At 36.7% G+C, this 26323-nt stretch overlaps 2 protein-coding genes across 2 annotated transcripts in view; one reads left to right on the top strand and one right to left on the bottom strand.

The window, feature by feature from the left end:
• Positions 1-9460, bottom strand: part of USPL1 (ubiquitin specific peptidase like 1) — a 37296-nt gene extending 27836 nt beyond the window's left edge. Inside the window, exons 1-4 of the mRNA XM_069080178.1 lie at positions 9323-9460; positions 7218-7391; positions 6580-6708; positions 4501-5155 (exon numbers count right to left, since the gene is read on the bottom strand). Coding sequence (XP_068936279.1) covers positions 4501-5155; positions 6580-6708; positions 7218-7316 — 883 coding nt within the window. The 5' untranslated portion in view covers positions 7317-7391; positions 9323-9460. The remainder of the gene's footprint in view (positions 1-4500; positions 5156-6579; positions 6709-7217; positions 7392-9322) is intronic.
• The window catches only part of LOC138155136 (protein ALEX-like), a 53948-nt gene continuing 36601 nt past the window's right edge, over positions 8977-26323 (top strand). Inside the window, exon 1 of the mRNA XM_069080182.1 lies at positions 8977-9806. Coding sequence (XP_068936283.1) covers positions 8977-9675 — 699 coding nt within the window. The 3' untranslated portion in view covers positions 9676-9806. The remainder of the gene's footprint in view (positions 9807-26323) is intronic.

The raw sequence follows: 26323 nt of genomic DNA, 5'->3' as shown, positions 1-26323 counted from the left end.
TTCTGCTCATGGAGCTATGAACTAGTCCAAACAATTTAGGAAAGCCATTTGGAATTATGCAAGAAAAGTCACCAAAGTGTTCATATCCTTTGATCCAGAGATCTCTCTACTGAGTATCTGTCCCAAATAGGGCAAAAATAGAAAAGAAAGCCTCCCCTATATATTTAAATATACACAGTGACACTTTTTTGTAGTAAAAATAGAAAGTGGTAACAAGTGGCTTCCCATCAATTAGGAAACTTAAAACTGTGGCATATGAATGTCATGAAATAGTATTGTACCACAAGATATAAGGAATATAAGGAATTCAGAAAAACCAAAGACTTACATGAATTGATGCATACTGCAGTGAGCAGAACTTATAAAACAATCTACACAATTACTACAATAGAAACCAAAAACACCAAAATAAAGTTAAAGGATTAGCTGTTTCCCATATTTGGCATTTTATTTCCTGTCTCTGTGTACTTGGTACAAGATGTTCTCCACACCTAGAATGCATTCCCTCTTTACCAGAACCATACCAGTTTCATGCCTGAAACTTCCACCCTGGGGCCTTCTCTGCAGATTGGAACTCTTCTCAGAAACCTATTACATCTAGGATCAGCTTCAGTCATGCTTCCTTTCACCCTCTGGCCACCTTCTCACTAACTGTACCTCTTCACTAGCTGTCAAGCCACCATGCAGCCATTCCCTTGTTTCACATTCCCTTTCCCTTTCTAGTTCTTGAACTATGCATAACTAAATCAACTGTCATCACTCCTGGTAAGGGTGTGTTAATCTCACTATCCCTATAACTTTCCAAACCAAAGCACCTACCCTTTTCCTGGATACCACTTTGCTATATGTGTTGCATCTCCCTATTAGAATGTAAGGTCCTTGAGGAAAGGAATTTTCTTCATTTTTTTGCTGGTATACCAAGCACAATGCTTGGCACAGAGAGTTTAATAAATGGTTTTTCATTCATTCATTCATTCATCTATCTCTGCTTTTCAGAATCCTTATCTTTCAGGCTTAAGTGCTTGAAGACTACCCTGATCCCATAAGCTATTTATGTTCTCCCCCTCCTCAAATGATTATGTATTTATTTAGCTGTGAATACGTCATATTCTCACTACAACCCCTTCTACAATAAAGAGCATAGAAGAATTGCTTCATTTTTGTCTTTGCCTAACCAGCATACTTCTACTTTGCACACAAGAGGTCCTCAATAAACATCTGATTAAATGAATTAATGGACTATTGTTAACTTATACAAGTCCCTCCTCATGAAATCATTCTATCCAAATATAATACCCCATCCAGATAATGGTGGCAGTTATTTAGTCTTCCAGGTTATTCTCCCTTTTTTTCTCAAGCAGTTCAGTACCTGGCTCAGAGTATTTCTCTCAATCCCACCTCTTGTCCTTATACTAGAGCCACAGGGAAGTTTACTGGTCTAAGTTCACAAAGGCTCATTCCTTGATAAAGAACAGTAAATTTTGTGAATGATGCAAACTATAAAACATCTTGGCTATAAGATACTTATGGACAGTCTGAATTCCTTACATTCCTTAAACATATTTGCAGCGCTTGGGTCTTCCTTCCTGGTGCTAGATTTGTCTGAGAAAAGCAGTATGGAACAGAAGACAGTCAATTTCAAAGTCAGAAAGACTTGAGTTCAAATACTGCCCTTGACATATTCCGGTTGTGTGACCCTGGGCAAATTACTTCATCTTTTAGTGCCTAAGACAACTGCATAAGACTAAAAGGTGCTGAGCAAATGCTTAACCGTATTGGTATTAGGAGTCTCCTCATCAGGAGTTCCCTATAACAATGAAATTACCGATCAAAAAAAGTCCCCCTCCAAAGCACCCCAAATCCTGATGTAAATACCAGGATGCATTAACAAAAGTAGCATGCCCTGATCTAGTCAGAACACAACTATAATATACTTCATCTATTGCTCGGTGACACAGACAGTGAGAGGTAACAAAGCTATGGTATATGATGACTAAATGTAACTAGACACATTCTACCAGAGATAAAGGAGGGAAATAACAGCTGTCTTCAAATATCTGAAATGGGATTAGTCTGCCAGGTTTGAGAAGACAGAACTAGAGCCAATGTATGAGAAGTCAAAGGGAGACAGGTTTTAGTTTAACATGAAGAAAAACTTCCATTTGGGGATTGCTTTTATTGTTACGGCTACCTAAGGAAGTGGTAAATTATTTCTCACTGGATGGAGTGTCCAAAGATGTTTAACTTTATCAGGAATATTAAATGATTTGAACAGGAACCAAACACATCATTGAAATCCCTTCCAATTCTTAAGATTTTATTAAAAAATTGGTAAGCAGCACTTTTGAAGAACAGAAATTACAAGATTATAATGTTCTGCCTCTGTAACAGTTTGTAGACAAAATTTCTAGGGAAATCCCAAAGGGACTACCTTCATTTTAAAGCATGAGAAATATGGACATTGAGGGATTTGTTCTGGAGACCTCCAGGGAATGTGCTATGCACATTTCCTACCTGAGATGGTTAACTAAGGCTGCAAATGCAAGCTGACTTTCCTGCTAATGGTATAAGGTGAAATAACTTGAGAAATGCCTCTTTATACTATCACTTGTTGCAGAAGATTAACAATGATTAAACAGAATGGAAAAACATAATGAAGAAAGCCAAGGAAATATATGTACAAAAATATTTATAGCAGATCTTTTCTGGGGGCAAAAAATTGGAAATTGAGAACATGACTGACAATGGGGAATGGCTGAACAAATTGTGGTATGTGATTATGATGGAATACTATTGTGCTATAAAAAATGAACAGGATGCCCTCAGAAAAACCTGAAAAGACTTATATGAGCTGATGCAAAATGAAATGTAACGTGTACAAAGTAACAGAAATATTGTAAAGATCAGCTGTGAAGGAGTTGTGATGAAAAATGCTATCTATCCCCAGAAAAAGAACAGTGTCTGAATACAGACTGAAGCATACTTTTTTTACTTTATTTTTCTTGAGGGTTTTTTCTTTCCCTTTGGTCTGTTTTCTTTCACAACATGAATATTACATAAATGTTTTGCATGACTACAAAAGTACAACCTATGTTGAATTGCTTTCCTTTTCAATGGGAGGTGGGAGTGGGGAGGGATGAAGGGAGAGAGTTTGGAACTCAAAGTTCTGAAAACAAATGTTTAAAAAATTATTTTTACATGTAACTGGAGAGAAATAAAATCTAAATAAACAAAAAAGTTTGGAAAAAAGTCAAAGAAAGATTCCAAAAGGTCAAAGGGAAGTGAGTATAAAGAGGTTGGTAAATCAAAGAATATAATGGTGAAAAAAAAAATTCTGTTCCAGTAGAACTATGCAACAGGTATGACATTATTTCCATGAAGAGGGAAAAATATATACCTTCTAAAGAAAGAGCTGCCATTTATACTCAAGGATACACTAAGGAAAATAGAACAGCAGAAGAGTAAAAATGAGGAATACTGTTACTGCACCCAGCAGCCAAACCTTCTGAAGAAGCAGCTGCCACCCACTCTCAAGGAAAAAACTAAATAAAGAAGATAGAGTAGAACAAGGGCAAAGGAAAAAGATGTTATTGCTTCTAACAGGAAGAGATGCATGAAACTGGTAGACTCAGAAAATGTAGATTTTTCTCTTTAAGTTCAGAGAAAAGTTAAGAATCATATGAACAAAGATCCTAAAATTATCTTTTTATGGGGGAGGGGAGTGTAAAGGCTCTTAAAAATGCAATTTTAGCTATAACAGTTTCAAATAATGCCAATCAGGAAGAAACAGGAGAGGAATCTAAAGAAATCAGCTGACTAGGTAGGGAAGTTCAATGATGAGCTCAAGATTTTTAAAAGACAAGCATTTTGGTACAAGGGAAAAAATAATGAATCCTGGACTTTAGGAGTTAGAAGACTGGCTTTGCCACTTATTCACCATATAAACAAAAATAAGTCACAACTTCTCCAAACTTTAGTTTACTCTTAGGTAAAATGACAAGAATACTTCCCCCTATCAGTTTCCCATGGTTCTTATGAGGAAAGTATTTATTGAAATACCACATGTCAATTATGAGCACCAAAAGCAGAGGAAGGACATATAACCAAGGACAAATACCAAGAAAAGTTAAGAATAGTGTCAGCAAAACTGGTATAGGGTAAGCAAAAACTTGTAACAAAAAGGGTTTTAAAAAATATATTCAAAATATGAAAATGAAAGGAAAAAATAGGATCAGTAATTAGGAAAGATGGTATAATATTAACAGAAGCCAAAAAAAGTTAGAATCACTCAACTCTTATTTTTTTCTTCTATCATTATCACCAAGAAAAACAGACAAACTTCAAAGGATAGAACAAATACTGTGAAAAGGAAACCGATACCCAAGATAAAAGAAAGGGCCTATCAGTGTTAAATGAGTGGTAACTGGTATGTTTACTCTTCTCCATAGCCTATGGAACCATCACCAATATTCTGATTAAAGAAAGAATACAGTTACCAACCTTTAGCTCCATTCAAATGATGATCAGTCAAAAGCAAGCTTGCTTGATTATACTTTGAATATAACTGCTGGAATATAGATTCTTCTTTAGGACACAGTTCAGTCACAGCTTTTTTTAACCCTTCCAAGTGCACTAATGCTGAGAGAATACAGTCTAACCAACAGAGAGCAAATGTATTTCTCCACTGAAGACATGTAGATTCAGTAAATGGCAGGCATCTATTCTCTAGCAGGATTTCTAATTTAGTTGCATCCACTTCACATTTTGGAACACTCTCAGTCTGGGAGCCAACAATCAAAGGATGTTCTTCAGCTGTCTGGTCTGCAATTTCAGCTTCCAAAATCCTACTCTGCTGCAAAGATTCAACTGCCCTGCTTGGGTTCTGTTGCCAGTCTTGTAACACAACAGATAAATCTGATGAAGTTCTATACAAATTATATCCATCAGGTCTGTGAGCAAGCTCACTGTTCACAGTAAATTCACTGTCCAACAAAGTGTTGCTGCCATCTTCCTTTGAATTTGGTTCCAAAGATGAAGCAACACTGCTGTTTTCCAAGATCTTCCTCTTTGGCTGTTTACAGGGAGGCTGATAATTTTCCGAATCAACAGAAACTATAATGTTATCTAGTGATTTATATCCCAATGGATAGATGCACTAAGAGGGAAAAAAGAATCAAAAAAGGTAAAAACTGCAAAGCAAATACTTAACAAAGCTTAAACGTCTTAACTGTAGTCTTATTAAGTAATACAGAGAAGTAAAAGCACATACTTGCCTGCTTTAAATAGCTAATATAAAGATAATGTAAAAAACAATAAACAGTTTTAATTTTAAAAAAAATCTTAAAGAATAGTGTTTTACTCTTGGGGGAGAGAAGAGGGAATTAAAAACACTAAACAAATCTGAAAACCAAGAGTACTCCCCAAGAAAAAGCCATGTAAATTCTTGATTTTTTCAATGTGAGTACTCTCACTGATGAAGAGTTCATTCTCCCTCTCAGGGATTCTTTATCTGTGCTTTTTCCCTTTGAGGATTATGACAGAGGCCTTCATTTTGCTCTCCTATTATCTGAGGAGTACTAACTATATTTAAGCTGCGTATCCGTCTCTCATTCTTGTTATATAATCAGAGCATCTCCCTTTCTGGTCATACATGTCCTTGATAATGTCTTTTACACAATTTCGGAAACACAAATTAATTCTGGTTACATACTATGGCTGATCCATACCTACATCAGCTATTTTTCCATTGCCTTCAAAGATTATTTTTTATCTCAACAGAGTGAACAATTTTGTTTGATTTTAACATGTCCTTGTAAGTTTCAATAAAACATGAACGAAATTATTTCAAACAATTCCTCAACCTACTCTTAAAATGTGTAGGACCTAGCCGACAACAAAAATTAACACAATTCTGAATAAATTTAAAATAGAATGAAAAACGGAAATATATTCCTTGTAAAAAGGAGATTTATTTTTCTCTTCTATAGGTTCCCTTTCTTGGAAATTCTCTTTCATCCAATTTATTAGTAGTTTCCAGACTATAAATGTATAAATATTACTATCATTTGACGGAAAACATGTGGGTTTTTTTTCCCTTCACTAGAGAACTAGAAACAACTGTCCATGACTTGGTGAACTACACAGGAATAAATTACTATAACATACTTTCATGGATACTCCTGAACATCATTCAAAAACTTTTACTATCAAAATCACTTATAAAATAGGGGCGGCCAGGTAGCACAGCGAGTAAGAGCACCGGCTCCAGTGTCGGGATGACCTGGGGGTCGAATCCAGGCTCAGATACTTAGCACCACACCTAGAAATAACTGGCCATGTAACCTTGAGCAAGTTACTTAACCCCAATTGCTTTAAAAAAAAAAGCTAAAAAAAAATCACTTATAAAAGTTACTTCATTTGTAGCTTTGCATCCCCATTAAGTAGTACAATATCTGGGACATAGTAGGCCTTAATAATGTTGACTGATTAGTTAATAGAAAAGTTCAAAGAATATAGGTTACCTATTGCTTCCAAATACATGAGTTCTATTTAGCAAAATTCTAAAAATTCATTCATTACCTGTGGATCTTCACACAAAGAGATAGATTCTTGAAAACTGATTCGATAAGACTTTAAAGTTTTGATCTTTCCCTTCTCTCTACAGGCTGGACAGTACCCATCTGATGTAACTTTAGCAGAATCACACTTCTGAGAAAGAAATAAAACAATGTAAAATGTATGTATTCCCACTTAGTGTCAAAGAAGTGGAAATACATTAGAAATCTTTTCAATTCTCATACTTGCAATTATACTAGAAATAGTTTTTTTTTTAACATGACAAAGAAAAGAAATGAATGTGAGGATTTAAAATTTAAGTTGCTGGTCAAAATAGAACGTCATTTTAGTTTTAAGAGGTTTCTGTATTAAAACTGCACATTTTTATTTGCAAAGAAAAAGTGATATCAACAATGAACAGACTGCATGATTTTTAAGATAAACCATAAGTTTTATGGGGCTAAAATAAACACTTTCTTATATCAATGAAACAGAGGTAAATATATGAAAATAATCTTTCGCCATTGCTGTAAGATTTCCGTGGAAAGTATAATTTATATTAAAAAAAAGTTATTTGGTAAAAATAAAAACCAAATTAGTTAATGGATCAAAAACAGAAGAAAAAAACAACTTTGCACAGAGTGGAAAACAAGCTCACTGACTTTTCCCAAATACCCCACCATGTGGAGTGAAGATATCCCTATACCAGTGTCTTGTCCAATCACTGGCAAACCATTTCCAATCTTCTGGGAATCCATCATTCCGAGTCATTGGCTAATTTATGTAACTTGTCAATATGTCCTTAGTCAATATCACTAAGGATTTTTCAATGAACCCTGGAAAAAAAAAAGTCAACAGGCAGTTAAGTCAAAATCCAACTAACTTTTAGAAAAGCCATTTTATTTTAGAAAGTTTGTGTTAAGTATATGTTGAAAATTAAGTAATATTTTGAGATAAAATGTCAGTGAAATTATTATCCAAATCACAATTTGAAAAAAAAAATTGTATTGAAGTTGACACATCTTTTACATTCACTTGTCACATTAGTTATACAATTTTTTTGTTGTGGAATTGGGGCAAGTTCTCCTTCCCTTCTTCTCAGAATCATTTCCAACAGCATACATCTTTAAATACTACTTCACCTAAAAAGAACATTATCATTTAGAAAAAAAGCAAGCTATACTGAATGGAGTTTGAAGATAGCCACTGTTTAATTGTAGTAACGAAATGAGTACGCTTCAACTATGCTGGGAACATATTTTAAAATTATCCTGTAACTGTTTCCAATTTTGGGGGGAGGGGAGGTGTATAGAGTACCTGTTTCCTCCACCTTATTTGTCTTACAACTTTTTTCAGTTTAATAGCACTGGTTTTTCTGATAGGAATGAAATATTTAGTTTTGTTACTGTTGTTAAGTAACCGATGTAAATTATATGAAAAACAAATATATTTAATACAGATTTTATTCAGGTTGCAAGGAGGGAACCCTAAGGATTGTCCTTAGCAGTTCTCATACTAAACAGCACTGTTCCAGTGGTATCCTCAAAATCCCATGGGTAGAAAAGATTTCAAAAGTATAGGTGCTAAAATAATTCGATGTCAAAGTGAATTTCAACCCAAGTCTTCGACATTATCTTGGACACTTAAGGAAATTCCTTTGGCTTAATCCAAGTCTAAATGACACCTCCCTCCATTCATCTCAATATTAAACATGCCAGATCAGTTCAATATATTTCCTTGCTATGTTTCTATACAGATAATTCGTACCCTAAACTTATGGAGAAAAAGTAAATTTCTGGGAAGTTACCTAAATCGACTTAAAATTCACAAAGGAGACCTATCCTTCAACATACATTCTTAAGGAAATTCGTCCACTGCCTACCTTAAAAGAATACCTTCTTAAATGTGAAGGTCAATTTAGCAGCTAAATCTATACAAGTGATCCTTTATTTTTCTTGAAGATCCCCTTACAAAAGTAAGTTAAATTAATATTATGCTGAATTACTAAAAGCCAGTCTAGAGTACATACTGAAATGGAGAACCCGAGTATTTCAAAACAATTAGAGCTAATACTTAAGATATTTTTAAGAAACAGCCTTGGTAGTACCGGGCAGGTAGTTTATCACCTTGAGACGCAGCAATCACCTCGGTTTGTTTTTATCCGTGTCTCAATGCAAACTGATAGAATCACCAAACCAAAGATTAGTGACCTCATATGTTCATAAGGAGAGGTGGACTAAGCCGGTCTCTGACTTTAGTTCCCCCACACACACACACCTCCAGGACAGACTGACGAGAGCGAGGTCCAGTCACTGCCCCCCACCCCCGCAGGGGGCACGTATTGTAGTCCATCAGGTCCCCTAGACCAGCCCTATGGGGCACTAGGGACGATTCTGCTCCCGGTACCAGATTTGGATGGGGATGCCACACAACCGAGGTGAGTTCAGAGCAGAGCCCCGAGCCCAAGAACACGCCCCACCTCCCACCGCCACGATGCAGCCCACGGGAAACCTGGGTGGGGGGAGGGGGTGGTGGCATTACCCGCCTCGGGAAGGGACACAACTCTGGTTTCTCTTCAGGATTTACCTCTCGTATCCCAAACCAATCCCTGCGCCCCACCTGAGCCTCCCTCGACCCCTCCCTCAGCCCAGCCTCCAGCCGGTCGCGAACACCATCATACGCTCAGAGGGTCGCCCCCCCACCCCACCCCCGCCTTCCCTTCCCCACCCATCCAAACCAGGGCAAACAGCCTCTCCAGTCCCCTCACCTGATGCTCGTGCCCGCCTCGGGCGCACCGGGACCTTTCCCACGCCGGCTTCGGATCTGGCTCAGCCTCCAGCTCGAGCGTCGCGCGGCCTCATGAAACGTTCAACTCACGTTTCTCCCCTTGGGCCGCTCCTCCTCCAGGAGGAGAGCTTCTTCCTGCTCGTGTCCCCTGCAAATGCTTCCCCCTCAGCCCCGCCACGTTCACGAAATCTCGTTCCGGCCCCAGTCATCCCAGCCGCAGGTGGGGCGGGGCAGAAGCATAGAGCGATCACTAGAGCACTTCCGGCGGGGCTGCGCCTGGAGGTGGAGCCGGCGGTGGAAGAGTCCGACGCCCTGTGTGGGCGTCCCAGCTAAGAGAGAGTCACGTCGCCGGAATCCGCTGGAAATAACGCTATAGCGGCTGAGGAGGCGGGTGGCGCGGAGGATGATTAGAGCCACGGCGCTGCCCGCGGCGGAGGGATTATGTAGTCCTAGGAAAGAGGCCGGTACCTAGCTCTCTGCCAAAGACTCGAGTTTTGTTTTTTTTCCCCTGGAGACCCTTGACCCCCTCCCCCACACACACAGGGCCGCGATGGAGCTGGGTCTCTGGGGAACTCGGGTTCACTGTGGGCATAGTGCTGACGCAGTAGACCTGGTCCGGGCACACACTGAGGCGTGCCATTACCGGAGACCTCGAGGTCCCAGAGACCCTGCCCTTCCCCACCCCCACGCTCCTGGCCGTCCTCCCGTCCCCCTCCCTCCTTCCCGGCGGGCTTTGCGGCGGCGCCCGGTAAACCCAGAACCCCGGCGTCCGGGCTCCGAGCCCGGGGTGGACTGGATCGGCGAGGGCGCGTCTCCCGCCCTGCGTTCGGCCGAGCCTGCCGGGCTCTGTTCGCGTCCAGACCCTTTCCAGGGAAGGGCACTGGGCCCGAGCAGATCCCGACGGCCCCCTGGCCTTTCGGAATCCGCCTTACCCGTACTAGGGTGGCCGCATCCAGTAGTGCTCCCTGCAGGAGCGGCCTCGTGCCTTCCATGCGAGAATCAGTTGGGGTTTCCGCCCATTCGTGTCCTTGTGGAGGTGGTTTTAACCGAGCCTAGAAACCATCTCGATCGTCCTATGGGGGTTGGTTTGTTTTCCGTTTTTTCCAAGAATCATTTTTGCTAGTTCTCCTTGAACGGAAAGGTCAGATGACTTGTAGTGTAGTATTTATCATTTTGACAGGGGTTCTTAGCCATTTTTGTGTCCTGGACCCCAGGTGAAGCCTATAGACCTCTTTTCAGAATGTTTTTGAATACATAAAAACAGGATTACGAAGGAAACAAGGAGGCCTTCCCTCTTGTTTATTTCCGATTTATCCTCTTTATATATTTGGTTTATACATACTTAGCTTGGGCGCGTTTTCTCCACCATTAGACTTAAGTTGATTCAGAGCACGGGAGTCTTATCACAGTGCCTTTCTACATGGTAGGCTCTTAGGAAATATGCATTGATTGAATACAGTTAATCAAAATATTTTAAAAGCAAGTTAACTAAGAATTCTTGATTTAGAGGGAAAAGGTTGCCACCTATTTTGTCTATTCCGTTAAAAAAAAAAGGGGGGGAGGTGCAAGTTTCTGTTAAACTATTACTGAACTGTTTTTAAACTAATTTTACGTTAAACGATTATTTTTACTAAAATATCCCTAATATTTACTAAAAATTTTCTTAATGAACAAAAAACCATTAAGGAGTTAATTCCCCTCCCCTCACCGGCCAAAAAGCAGAATTGCTTAGTTTTTGTTTACCCATTTTAGAAGTAGATATAGGCATTAGTTCACTTATTCATTTTCAGTTAGTACTCAGTACAAAGTTTTCTGGGTAAGAGAAAATTCGTTAGGTTGTATTATTATTCTAATAGATCTGTGATTTCATGTTTCTGTTATACATTTTATTTTAATTCAGTTTTATTTACAATTCTGAATTCTCTCTCCCACCCATTGAGAAAGCAAACAGAACATTATGAATATGCATAGTTAAAACATTTCCACATTAGCATTGTCTTGTATATATACATGTAAACACACATGTATATATGTATGCTTCAGTTTGCACTCTGACTTCATTATCTTTCCATCTGGAGTGCATAGTGTTTCATCCTGTACTGAAGCTGGTCATTGTGTTATTCATTTTCTAATCCTTTCAAAATTGTTTCTTTACAACATTGTTGTTATTGTATAAATTGTTATCCTGTGCATCGGTTCATACAAGTAAATCTTCCCAGGTTTCTCTAAAACTTCCCCTTTCATCATTTCTTACAGCACAATGATATTCTATCACATACATATACCATTTTTGGTTTATGGGCACTCTGTTTCTAATTCTTTGTCACTTTGAAAAGAGCTACTCTAAATATTTTTGTACATGTAGGTCCTTTTCCTCTTTTGATCTCTTTGGGATATAGACCAATAAATTATTCCTTTTACTAAAAATTTTTCTTCATATTAATGAACGAGGAACCATCAGGGAGTTAGTTCCCCTTAGCCCCCAAAGTAAAAGTGGTTTTTGTTTACCTACGTTAGTGGAAGATTGATTCACTGATTTATTGACTCAGTTTCAGTTAAGAATCAGTATAAGTTCTCCAGGTGGGAGAAAATTTGGTAGACCACATTGAATTATCATTACTCCAGTGGATCTGGGATTTAATGATATACATTTCCCTTTCAGAGATACAGATTACAATATATACATGCCTGCCCATCTTGTGTTACACTCCACTCCACTATATCCATGTCCTCCCATGAATGTAAACAGATGCCTATCCAAAATGCTGGGAGCCTTCTCTTCACACTTGGTTTTTATCAGTCCTTATCCACCTCTAAATATTTATTTAGAGGATCCTTACTCATTTCTGATATTACTAGCCTTAAACTGGAACACAGCATATTTATCATGATAAACATTAACTGAGTGCCAGCTTAATAAGTTGAACAAAACAGAACTAAATCTTGCTTTTTCAATTGGTTAACTAATTAAGTTAACATTATAGTTCTTTAAAACTAGAAAAAAAATGTGCAGACTGAGTTGTAGCAAAATATCCAACTTTTTTTATGATCTTTAAAGTATTGTATTTGCAGTTAGAAAACTGGATTCTGATTCCAGCTTTGCTATTTGTTACCTGTGTAACCTTGGCAAGTAATTTAACTTCTCACAGACTCAGTGAGAGGTTTCTTCCAAATCTAAAACGTCTCTCCTTTGATTCTATTTCATTGGCATAGCCAATTCCTGTTGGTAAAATTCCTTTCGTTGATATAAATTAAGATGAATCAAAAGGAATTAAGAACTGAGTACTGAAAAGTTAAGTGTCTTGCCCATATTGCATATTGCAATATTGCAGGTAGGACTTGAACTCAGGTCTTGTCTTCTTCATTCAAAAGCCAACACTTTATCCCTTACTACACATCCAACATTTATACTTGCAGAGTAATTTAGTTTTTGCTTTTTCCTTAACAGTTACCCTATAGCAAATTTGTTCTATTATCTCTAATTTTGAAATAAAAATATGGAAATATAAAGATATGACAAGCTTGATACATGAGGGGAGGGAAGAAAGGCAAATACAAATGCTTCAAACCCTGTTAATAGTAGGTTCTGTTTTTCTTTACTAGGAGCTAGAGGTGTTAAGCTGACAGACCCCTTTCCAATCATTAACATTTTATAATATCATAAATATATATATATATAGCCACCCTTCCATTGTAAAATTGCGGGAGTCCTTTCCTCTACCTCTTCATATCCCTGACTTGAACTTTCAGGACTCAGTTTAAAGGTTACCTTACACAAAAGTCCTTCCTTTCTTTTACTCTGTGTGTGTGTATGTGTGTGTTTATGTTTATGTGCTGTCTCTTCCATTGGTATGCAAGCTCCTAGAAGGCAGAAGCTTTTGGGGTTTTTGCCTTATCACCAGTGCTTAGTATTAGACTTAATAAATATCTGTTGATTGTAATCACTCATTTATAATATTATATGGAAATAAGGGCAGTTAGGTGGCACAATGGATAGAGAACCAATTCTGGAGTCAGGAAGACCTGAGTTCAAATTCGGCCTCAGACCCTTACTAACTATGGGACTCTGGGCAAGTCACTTAACCCTGTTCACCTTAGTTTCCTCATTAGTGAAATGAGCTAGAAAAACAAATGGCAAACCATTCCGTATGTTTGCCAAGAAAACCCCAAATGGGGTCATAGAGTCAGACATAACTGAAAAATGACTGAACAACAGCAAAAGGAAATTAGAGGCAACATAAAGGTTAGTGGATAGAGTTCTGTCATGGAAGTCAGGAAGAACTGGGTTTATGTCCTGCTTCTGACATATACTAGCTATATAACCCTAGATAAGTTATTTAATTTCTTAGTGCCCCGAGGTAATTTCTAAGAATATAATTGAAGAGTAGATGTTGACCTGCTATAAATAGGGGAGTCTTCTTTCTAGATTTCGCTGTAACAGTAAAATCAAAGTTTTCTTTCCCACCTCTCCCAGAACTGACAACCCTGCAGTGTTTTCTCTCAACATCATATTTTCTTGAAGCCATTTAACACCTTAGGCTAGTCTAGGTAAGTCTGTACTGGAGAGAGGAAAAGGTAGAAATTATTGTTTGCAAATTGGCATATCCATTCACTTTCTTAGGATCTCTTCTCTAGTCAGTGATAGCATGGATGGTGATCTATTTTGAAGGACATAGCACACCTTTTGATGTAAGTATCTACCTGGAACTGGTGGAGATAGCCCAGGACCCAGGGCACAAGAGCACCCTGAATTTCAATGCACCACTACCATTAGCCTTGCTTCTTCTATATCATCTAATAAAATTTTTTTAGCATGGTCCCAGATGGAAGAACAAAAAAATGATATTTTATTAAATAGAAACTAAAGGACAAATCCATTGAAACACAAATAGAAGCCTCATTTTCACTTCCTGCCTACTTCGTTTTTTTTTATCTATTAAACATTTATTCAGCACCTACTATATACCACATACAGTGCTAAGCACAGGGATGTAAATAAGGATAACACAATGGGGAGACTACAAGCTTATAACTGAATTTGAAAGTATTAAGTGCTTACTTACTAGGTGCAAAGTACTGTGGTAGGAGCACATTAAACAGAAGGCCTTGCCCTCAAGGAGCACATATTCTAATGAAGATAATAGATGTAGGAGATTTTAACTCTTAAGTCATATGGTAACACATCTTTTTTAAATGCCAGTCCCATTGATAATACTATATCTATTTCTGATATAGGACCGTTTGTCAGTGCCAGTGACTTTATAGGGGCAAGAACTTTTCTGCCTTGGTAGCTGTGGCTATAGCACTGGCAGGGACATTGTAAGGTTACATCTCCCCAAGGGTTGCTTTCCTTGGACAATGACTTTTGAGAACCACCTAGAAGCAGGAGATAAAGGTCATTGCTATTCATGGGACTTTTGGAATGGAGGGCATGAAGGGATGTAGTGGCACCTGACACATGCTATCTCATATCTCTCCTTCAGGTTTACTTTTTTCTTGAGCTGTAAAATAACTGCATGTTAAATATGAAAAGAATAAGTGCAAATAAATGCAAACTATTAAGATGCAACTTAGTTTGAGGAGGAGGGCACTAGCAGTTGGAGAGTTCAGGGAAGATTTTATGTGGTGGTGGTGATGACTGTGCATTAGCTCAGTCTTAAAGAAGACTTCTTTGAGGCAGTGGTAGGAAGGAGTGGTAGATGACCACTGGAAGTACTCAGAGATTACATCTTTAAACTATTCACTCAGTTTGCCTTTAATCCAAATTTAGAGTTCAGTTGTTTGGTTCTAATCTCTAATTCATACCCTAATTCTTTACTAACCTCGGCTAAGTTGACATGAGATACTCATGTCACCCTACATTGTCTGTACCTCTCCAACCAAGTACTTTTCAAGAAACATCATTTGAGCTAATAAAATCATTGTAGTATCCCTACCACATCTGATTATACTTGATTGACCAAGCACTTTTAATATTTCTGATCTGCCCTAGTACCAAAGTTCACCAGGAGAGGCTGCTGTATTAGAAACAATAACTTCCCTCAGAAGGTTTTGTTATCTTGGACCTTGAATATATCCTGAGTCACTTTTCTAGGTGAGGGTGACCCACTTTCAGTCTGGTTCTGGTATCCTTCAAAAGTTGCTTTGGTAGGGTCAGAGCACTAAGTCTCAATTATTCAATGACCAACAAAGTACCTCAGTTTTTTCAGTGATTTATTGTCTCATTTATTGTGTATGTGTCCCAAATAATTGGCACAGTACTTGGCACACATGGGTGCTTAATAAATGCCTTTTGATTGATTATCAGGATGCATTAGGAATCATCACAAATTAATCTTATATGAATTTTAAACACACCTAATAATATGAAAGTTGGATTACACATTTTTGCTGTTCTGTACACATACTAACCCTAAAACAAAATTAAAAGTCAGTAACAGAACTCTTGAGAGTATTGTTTAAATATATTATGTAGAGAAAATATAACTACTTTTAATTTAATTTAGGCAAAACATAAATCATAATTTTTTTATCACCAAACATGTAAAGTTACATTGGCTACTTTTCATTTTAGGACTTTGCAATTTTGTCTGCATATATTCACTCTGCATTATTCTTGTGTTGACAAACAATATTCTTGATCTTCTAAGTTTTGAAATTGACAGCTATTAATTTGGGAGATGGGCAACTTAATAAAATTTCAACAAATAATAACCTTAAATATAATCTATATGTTTCCCTGGGGCCCATCTACTTTCAGTAAACCTTCATTTTCTGTAATATCCTGCTCCTTTACAAAAGTAATTTGCTGATTAAATTCAATTGTTTCCTTTTCTCACCCATGCTTTCCTTTTCCTGTTGACAAAACATGAAAGGGAATTCACACATTAAATAATATAGAATAGTCATTCTTTATATTTTATACTGTACTTTTGGAGAAGCAATGTAAACCCAATTGTTCCTCACAATAACCCTGTGAGCTCAACAGGAGAGGTGTTATCCCTATTTTACAGATGAGGAATCGTATCCAGCACGATTAATTAGATCATTCAGGGTCACAGAGCCAATAAATAGCAGAACTAGAATTAAGTCTCACGTCTTCCTAATCCATTGTATGTTCCATTATACCATAGTGTCCCTCAGTTCACATGGCAGTCTAATGGCAGAGCTAAATATGCTTAGCTCTATTTTCCCTTGCTAGAACCACTACTTCGGTTGAGAAAACATTATACACAGAGAATGGCAAAAGCAGAAACATCTCTAGCAATTTTGAGCAGGTAATCATGTAACATGCTGATTAGCAATCAAGATACCTCCAAATAAAAAAAAAATGGAACTGAACACTATTTTGTAATTGTGGTATGACTGCCTTTTCAAGATGAGTTTGATTATTAGTCACAAGGTCTAGAGGGAATTTAGGATTATTTGGAAGGAAGTAATTTTCTATCCTGCAGAGTTTATAGTCTGTCATTTATGCTAGCCATGAAAATTTAAAACACTAGGTCTTAAGTCAACTTGCCTCTTCTCATCAGAAATGGACAAATCTTGGTGGGACAATGGTAGGAATACAGAGCTATACATGAGGTAGTAGCTGTTATACTCTGAGATGAGCAATAAATTACATAATTTGGGGGGCTGTTTCTAGGGCTTTGACTACATGCCTGGTAAACCTGCTTCCAAGATTAGTTGCATTCTCAGTAGTCCAGTTTCACATATTTTTATATTGTCTGTGAATTCATTATTGGCTTAGAGAGTGCATAAATGAGAAAGCTAGTAGTTCCACTGTACAGTGCTCAGGTCAAACCACCTTTGGAATACTGTGCTCATTTCTATGTGTTGTATTTTAGAAGAGACATTGATAAGCTGGAAAGTGAGTTTTCTGCCACTGCAGGCATTCAAACAGAAGCTCAATGACTACTTGTGTAGGGTATTGTACAGGGTATTGGCCTACATCCCTTCTGACTCCTAAAAATCAGTGATTCATACACTAATCTATTCTTTCCCTATCCAGAGGCACACTGGCTATATACTGTACTGGTCTTGAACTGCTCCCCACTTTTTGACCTCCCCCCCTTACAAACCTCACTCTCTTGTCATTATGATATTGAGAAGGGCTGTGCAACCTAAAGAAAATACTAAAGCAGTCAATAATTTAAAATTGGTAGCTCAGTCTACTTAAGTATAGGTTTTCTCTCGCAAAATTACAAGCAGCCATCTATATATTCATTTATTTACCCAATCAATAATCATTTGTTAAGCACCTACTATGTGCCAAGCACTACAGATTCAACTACAAAGAAAAAAACAATTTCTAATGCCAAAGATCTCAGAGTGTATTAAGAACCACTAGCAGTATCTTGTGCAGTATCTTTTCTTCCCAGATCATAGTATCTTTGTAGCAGAACTTTACCTAGGGATCAGTGGTGCTATATAGCACTACATATGGGCAATTTTTGTTCCCATATTAAAAATACAAAAACAGAACTAATATTAATAAGTAATATTAATGTTATTATTAACAAATATAACTATGACCAGAAGTTACTCAGAAGGACTGAGATGTGTCCAAGGAATCCTTATGCTGAGGATACAAGCCTTACCAATGGGGTAAGTTCTTTCTAATCCATCCCTGGTTCATATCCCTCCATAGCTGCACTTACAAAGCTATTGTAATAAAGAAGACTAAGACTGGAAATGGAATGCTAATGTCAAAGTCATATAAAGGACAACTTAAAAGAATGGCCATCTTGAGCCTACTCTTTTCATATATGCTGAGAATCATCAGAGTTGTGAAAAATCTTAGGAAAGGATCACATTATCACCAAGAAGTGGAATAGTTTTTCCTTTACAACCCTAAACTTCAACAAAAAATGATGTGCTAGAGCTCTCAAAACTAAGACAAAGTATCACCTTATACATGAAGTTGTTTCTGATCCCCCTAGCTACTAGTCCCCTTCCACATAAAATTAATATATTTATTGTGCATATACTTACATATGCATGTTATTTCCTTTAGTAGAATGTAAGACCCTGCAGGGTAGTCATTGTTTAGCTTTTATGTTTGTATACCTAGTCCTTAGCACAGTGCAAAGGACTTAAAAAAATGTTTCTCAATTGATTACATGATAATAAATTTCCTAAGAGTTTATGATGAATCAAAAGACCTGAGTACCAGAGTATAGGTAATGATACAAGAAAATTACCCAGAATTTTTTAATATGGACAACAAAACAATGATCAACTGAATCCATAGATCACTGTCAGAAAAGAAAAATTCATGCTTAAAAACTCCAAGATATGTACTGGTTAAATTTCACAATTTCAATAACAAAATATTTTGTAAGTAGCCAGGACAAAAAACCTTTAGCCAAAAAGGAAAACTACTTCAAATAACTTAGGATTAATCCATAGTCATGAAAAAGTGGTGAAAAGAACAGAATAAGAATTTGCAAAAAAGCAAAAGACCTCAAGTTCCAACCTAAAATAACATATCCTGCAAAGCTAAATCTAATCAACAATGAAAATAAGATTGACTTTCAACAAAATAGAGGCATTTTTGAGGTAGACTTGAACAAAAACAAATACAGAAATGAGCAGAATATTCACTTTGCAAGCATTCCAAACGAGAAATTCAAGCAGAGTAAACAAATACACATATCAACAAAAGGTTATATAAGGAAATTTTTTTTATATTTATGGGTGATTTTTAAAAATTTAACTAAAAAAGAACAAGGAGACAAAACCAAATTGGTTAAAGATTTAAGCAGAACTTAAAGAATTAAGGGAAAGAGCTGAATTAATATTTAGTGGACTAAATCTCCTGATTCCCTATAAATGAGTAAGTATATTCTGTGAGAAATATAACACAGTAGGGAATTACCAGAAGAAGAAGGGAAGAAGTAAAGGGGAGCAGAGTCTTGGTAGGAGAAAGGTCTGGGTAATTCTCCACACATTTGGGTATTAAAGTATTCCCAAGGGACAGACTGACTTTTTGTCCCTCTTCCCTTCAGTGACTATTTCAAACTGAGGCCCCATATGCTTCTTTCAATCCCTCCTCTGCCTCTACCTCCTACCTTAGAAAACAAAAGCCATCTACCATATGTATCCTCTTCTTCAATCTTAGCCAAACTTTAGAATCCCTGTCCATCACTTAACTTCTTCGATACACCTGTTTCTGAGAAGGGATATGGCCCTGCTTGCCAAAACCAATAGCTGCCCCCTATGCCCTTGTACCCATCTCCTACAGCTGTCTCCAGATCATTTGACTAGATACTCTTCCACATCAATAAAATATTATTTTCCACACGCACACCCAATGTAGGCATAACTTATTTATAAATTATACACATGTTTTAATGTGCACATTATAAGACATATAAAAACTAGACATTAAAAAGGATAAAATAAGAATGAAAGAATATTTGCTTTTAGGTTATGTGAGGAGCCACTGGAGTTTATTAAGAAGAGTGACAGGACTAGATTCGTGCTCAAGGAACACTGCTTTGGTAGTCCTTGTGTATTTGTAACACTGCACTTCCTCTCCCCCCTCCCCCCAAGTAAATATGTATTTTAAGAAGGACAGATGAGGAGAAAGTGTGTTCCAGGAAGGAAGAAGGGTTAGTGAAAAGGCACCGAGGTGGAAGGTCTAATGTCATGTATGAAGAATGGTCAAAAGGTTAGTGTAGATTAGCCATACAGTTAGTGAACAGAAATAATGTACAATAAGACTTGAGAGAATAGGTTGAATGCTGGTTATGAAGAATTTTAAATGAGAAAGGGGAACTGGGAGTAAAATGGTGTAATAGTAATGGAATTTAAAGATCCCCCTGTATTGGCTTGGTTTTTGGATTTATTGTGTTAAAACCCAGAGCTTGTGAATCCAACTTGTGGATTGGACTTGTTGATGTGAAAAGAGAGTGCTGAACTAGGAGGAGCTGGTGACGTAAATTTAGAGAGACACAAGCAAAGAGAGAGGCAGAAGAACTTTTTGGAAGCAGCATCTTGGAGGCAGAGAGAGACAGAGAGGATTGCTGAGGGCCAGTTTGAATTGCCCAGGACTTTTGAGAGCTGCTACCCAGAGCTGCCAAGGACTGAGGAGACATGGCTGTTATGCTGGTACCTTGTCTGTCTGTTTTGATGTTGTTTTGCCACATTTTTTTCACTGGTGAAAGACAGTCCTGTTGTTGCAGAGGTCCTGCAACCTTGCTGTTGGTTCAGAAGCCCTAAAGAAGGATTTTCTTGTATGTTTACAGAAATCCTGGAAGAGGGTTTTGCTGATGTTTTCAGGGGTCCTAGGACTGTTCTGCAGACAGAGAATGAATTAATGAAAACACTGGCAATGTATCTTGTGGCCTTGCTAAGCTTTGTCTCCCCAGAAACAAAGATTGCTGAGAACTTGCCTCTGGTCAAGATGAAGAAAAGACCTCTCTTTGGGTATTAAATGCTGTGCTTAAGCTTGTTGTAATTCTGGGGTAGATTCCATTGTGATCCAGGGGTGGGGAACTTTTGACTTTTTTATGCTCTGTGATTGACCAAGTGAATGTACTTTACTTATGATTGGAAACTAATCTCCATTTGAGAACAGGGGCTTTGTGATGGACTAAATGAATGTACAGCCTAGGGGTGGAGTAGTATTTAGAAGAGGGACTTTGGGATTGACTAAATGAATTATAGTGTCCAGGGGTGGAGTAGTACTTGGAGATTATTGAATTATACTTGGTGAATGCTGTATTTTGAATGATGCTATATTTTGATTTTCTCTGTTCTTAATTTTTCACTGAATAAAATGGAGAGCCCTGTGCTGGTATTTTGGACCTTGGGAAGTTGCCTTTGCTTGGCATTACAAATGGTAGTTTATATTTTATCCTAAAGAAACTGAAGATCAACTGGAGTTTGTTGAACAAGAGTGTGGCATTGTTAAGACTTGTGCCTTAGGAACTCTTTTGGCAGCTTTGTGGAAGATGGATTGGAGAGAGACTTGAGGCAGGGAAGCCCAGCTGGAAGCTGTTCTAATATTCCAGGGATTAGCTAATGAGGGCTAAAACTAGGATGGTAGCTATGAGAGAAGAAAGAAGAGCATGAGTATGAGAAATGTGGAGGTTGAAATAGGAAGATTGGCAATTGATTGAATATGTGGGGTTCAAAGGTCAAAGGATGCACAATTTAGTCACTTTGAGGGCATAGTTCTATATTACTTTCTAGAATGACTGGGTCAATCCACAGCTCCATAAACAATGCACAGTAATGTGCTTTTGATATTTATCATTTTCCACTATTTTCTTCTTTGCTAATCTGATGGGTATGAGGTATAACCTCAGAGCTGCTTTAATTTGAGTTTCTCTGTTAGTGACTGGAGCATTTTTCCATATGGTTTTTGATAGCTTAAATTTTTTCCTTTGAATACTACCTGTTCATAATTTGTTTAGCTATTGGGGAAAGGTTCTTAGTCATATACTTTTAAATTGATTCTTTATCAGTCTTGGTTATTGTACCTCTGTCAAAGCAACTTATTGCCAGAATTTTTTTCCTGTTACCTGTTTCCTTTCCAATTTTAACTGCATTAGTTTTGTTTATACAAAAACTTCTTAATCTTATATAATAAAAATTGTCCACTTTATCTAATATAACCCCCTCCATTGTTTTTTTAAATCTTGAACTCTTTCCCATCCTTATATCTGAAAGGTAATTTCTCCCTTGCTCCTCTAATTTATTTATGATATGACCTTTTATACATGGGTCATGTATCTATTTGGAGTGTATTTTAGTATGTAGTGTGAGATGTTAGTCTCTACCCAATTTCTGCAAAACTGCCTATCAGTTTTCCCAGAAGTTTTTTTCAAATAGTGAGTTATTTCCCCAGTAACTGAGGTCCTTAGATTTATTGGATACTATGCTTCTATGTTCTCTAGCTTCTGTATGTTGCATACTGTCATAAGTGAAATTTAACAAAAAGGTAAACTGAAACACATTTCTCTGAGCAAGATAACATTTTATTATGAGGGTCAGTTACCTGACAATAAGATGGGTCAATGGCTTGCCCCAATTTATGTCAAAGACCCAAAATTGAAGATGTAACTCATAGCATAGAACAAAGAACAGTACAGGGTATGTGGCGTCCTGGGGTTGAGGACAATATGATTGGTTATCAATGACCTCTTCAGCCCTTCTCCCTCTTTCACCTCCCTGCCCCCCACTAAGAATGTTCATTGTTTGAGTCAAGCTGCAAGATCTAGAGATAACAGACCAGATTTTTTGGACAACAAACCAGACATCTTTGAAGGATAGTTTGGTGGTGTAAAGATATTAAACCCTTATGGAGAGGGGAATCTTCCAAGGTTATCTAAATTCCTTAAGGCAAGGATGGAAGTTATTAGCGAAAGAACAGAATATCTCAATTTAACACATTACAAGCCAACTGAATTCTGAACTAAGTTCAGAAACAAGGAACTCTGATTTAGGGAATTATAGAACAAAATAAATTAACTGTAAATATGATCAACAAAAAAAGATACAGAATCAATTTAAACTTCTCAATACCTAATCTGTTCTGCTCACTGAACTCTATTTTTTAAACAATATTAAATTATTTTTAGTAATTACTACTTTGTAGTATAGTTTTAAATCTGGCACTGGTAGACTCTCCATTCCTTGCCATTTTTTCATTGTTACTATTTATGTTCTTAATTCTTTATTCCTCCATATGATTTTCATAATTATTTTTGAACTTTATAAAATAGTACTTTGGTAGTTTAATTCTTATGGCACTAGATAATTACCTTTGTTCAGGCAGTTGTCATTTTATTATATTGGGTTGACCTACCCATGAGCAATTAGAATTTCTTCAATATAGCTTAGTAGGTTCGTTCCTGAGGCTATGTTTTATACTTTCTGTAGTTACTTTAAATGGAATTCCTCTTTCTAGATTTCCTTCTGGGATTTGTTGATAATATACAGCAATGCTAATGATTTATGCTAAATTTATTAATTATATCAGTTAATTTTTATTGAGTCTTTTGGATTATCTAAGTAAATCATGCAAAAGCATGATTGTTTCTTCTTTGCTTATGCTTATTCCTTTGATTTTACTTTCTTATCTTACAGCTATAGCTAGCATTTCTATAAACTATGCTGAATAATAATGGGCTTTTTTGCTCTACTGAGTCCTTTTTGGGAAAGGTCTTTAACTTTTTTCCATTACATATTTTGTTCTTCATTTTAGATTTTTAAGACATTTATTACATGAAGGAAAGGCCCTTTTCCCCCTAAACTTTATAGTATTTTTAACAGAAACAGGGATTGAATTTTGTCAGAAGCCTCTGTTGATAGTAATGTGAATTTTTGTTATTTATATTAACACTTGATTATATTTATAGTCATGTTGAATTCCTGATATAAATTGAATCTGATCTTAATATATAATCTTCCAAATATGTTCTTGTAGTCTATTTGATAATATTTCATTTAAAATTCTTGTGTCAATGTTCATTAGAGATATTGGGCTATAGGTTTCTATCTCTGTTTTGTCTCTCCCTGGTTTGGGTATGAAGGCTATATTTTTATTATAAAATGATTTGTTGCGATCAGTTTGAATAATGATGGAATTAATTATTCTTTGAGTATTTGATAGAATTTACTTGCAAATCCATCTGGTCCTAGAGATTTTTTTCTTTTGGTAGTTCATTTCTGGCTTATCAAACTTTTTTTATGATAATGGGTTATTCTATTTATTTCTTTTGTTTATCTGTATATTTTTTTGGTAAGTATTCATCTGTTTATTCCAAATTACTATCTGTATTTTTAGTATGTTATTGGGGATGATCATTTCTGATCTTTCTTTTCTTTTCAATTATTGTAGATCCTTTTTTTCATTTTTGATACAATTTGTTTTTTCTCTCTCAATCAGATAGTTTCTCTTTCTTATTAGCTTCTCTACTCATGCCTCCCCCAAAAACAACCTCTAGATTGTATCAGTTTAATGCTATGGGATGTCTTTTTAGTTTTGGAGTTTGGGGAGGGATTACTTAAAATTTTAGTCCTCTCTTTAATTTTCAGACTTTCTATTTTGTTACTTAGTTGGGGTGTTTCGAATTATTGTTATTAAAGGTTTTTTTTAGTTGCACGTCCAATTCATTGATTTGCCCTTTTTCTTTTTTATTGATAAAAGTATTTAGAGATATAAATTTTCCCCTAATCACTACTTTAGGTACATCCCGTAAGTTTTGGTATGTTGTCTCATTATTGTTTTCTTTGATAAAATTTTCTATTGTTTTTTGGAATTTGTTCTTTAATTCACCAGTCCTTTAGTTACATAATTTAGTCTTCAATTACTTTTGATTCTTTTATCAAGGTCTCTTGATGAAAGCTTAAGAATTTAACTTGAGAATCAATATTCTCACTTAGATCAAAGTGGTTTACTTAAATATTTAAAATGAAAGTAGAGATTTAAGAAAGCCAAGCAAATGACCCCAAACTGGTTAAAAATATAGTGAAATTTCCATGTAATAAACTGAAAACTAAATAACTTTAGGTTTTGTGAATATTCAAGGTTAAAGAGGACTTAACCGAGATATTAATAGAATTTTAAAATATTAAAATTCATTTGACCTGTATTTTTATGCTTTTCCCCATTATAAGTATTGTAAAGGGAGTAATTTCATGTTAATGGCAGATTTATTTTAAATAAATTGATGCAGTGTTTGAGTTATCTTATAGAATTTTGTACATGAAGATCACTTAAGTACATATTTAATTTGCTTTAAGAACTATGTATAATTAGATATATAAGCTAAAGTATTAATATAATCAAGTCTAGTACATCACAGCAAAAGCTGATTTACTGTGTGTGGCAGGATAGAGGATACAATCATTGCTGTTACCACCACCTCACAGGTAACTCATTTAGCAGTCAGAAAGTCAGTGTGCCTGCCCTTTTCAGAGGTTCATCAGTGTTTTTGACAGCAGCCTTCATCTTCTGCTATCTTTTCTTAATCAGGAGGGTGATTTTGGGAAATTTATTTTAGCTTCCAAATGCAGTCTGTTATGATTAATCAATAAAATCATTTCTGACCTGGGTTCTGATTAGCTTTTAAGATGAGTTCTCCTATGAATTCATATTATGAGAGATAGAAGCACAGTATTCCCTGCAGAGCAGCACAGGATCCTTGAAGTTCCTTTTTACAAGTCATGTGTGCAACTAGACATTACAAAATATTAAAAAAAAAATCAGATTGTAAATTTTTAGGATTTTTAGAAGAGAAAAGAACAGGGACTGGTTGCTGTTTTTGAAAGGGATATAGAAAAAGACTGGGCAGGGGCAGGTAGGTGGCACAGTAAGTAAGAGTGCCGGCCATGGAGTCAGGAGGACCCAGGATTGGTTCTGGCCTCAGATACTTAACACCCAGGCAAATAAAAAAAAAAACAACTGGCCTTGTAACCTTGGGCAAGTTACTTAACCCCAACTGCTTTAAAAAAAAAAAGAGTGGGCAGCCTCTAAATATTAGAAAGGTAAAGAAATATTAACTGTGCATAATGAAAGGGGATATGGGATGTCCCAAAAGTCTTAGCAAAGTTTTAAACTAGATTTTGGGGACTTCTGTATGTACATATACATATACACATATGCATATACATGCATGCATGTGGATGAGTCTAAGGATGGGGTAGAAACTACCCTACTTGGCTTAGGTGCCTTGACTAGATACAAACTGTTTTTATTTATTCATTTGTTTTTATTCAATCAAGCAATCACAACCAAATGTGAATAGGCTCTGTGTACCTCCTTGAATCAATCAAAGCCACTGTAAGAGAGACTGGGTCAGCTCTGAGCATTTTGTATAAAAGGATGGAACTCTTTCAAGAGTGGGGGGAAGAAGAGATTCTAAGTCTGTTCTAGAGGCTGGAGCAAACATGGAACAAAAGGAGGAACACGCTATGGTAGAGAAGGGAGATATCAAGAATAGTGTTTGCTGCCCCCCCTCCCCAC

This window comes from Petaurus breviceps, unplaced genomic scaffold (assembly GCF_028583685.1).
Source record: "Petaurus breviceps papuanus isolate PSGF00001 unplaced genomic scaffold, PetGlider_PUasm1.0 91133, whole genome shotgun sequence".
Lineage (NCBI taxonomy): Eukaryota > Metazoa > Chordata > Mammalia > Diprotodontia > Petauridae > Petaurus > Petaurus breviceps.
The sequence above is the reverse complement of the archived record's forward strand: the minus strand, read 5'-3'. Positions and strand labels throughout refer to the sequence as shown.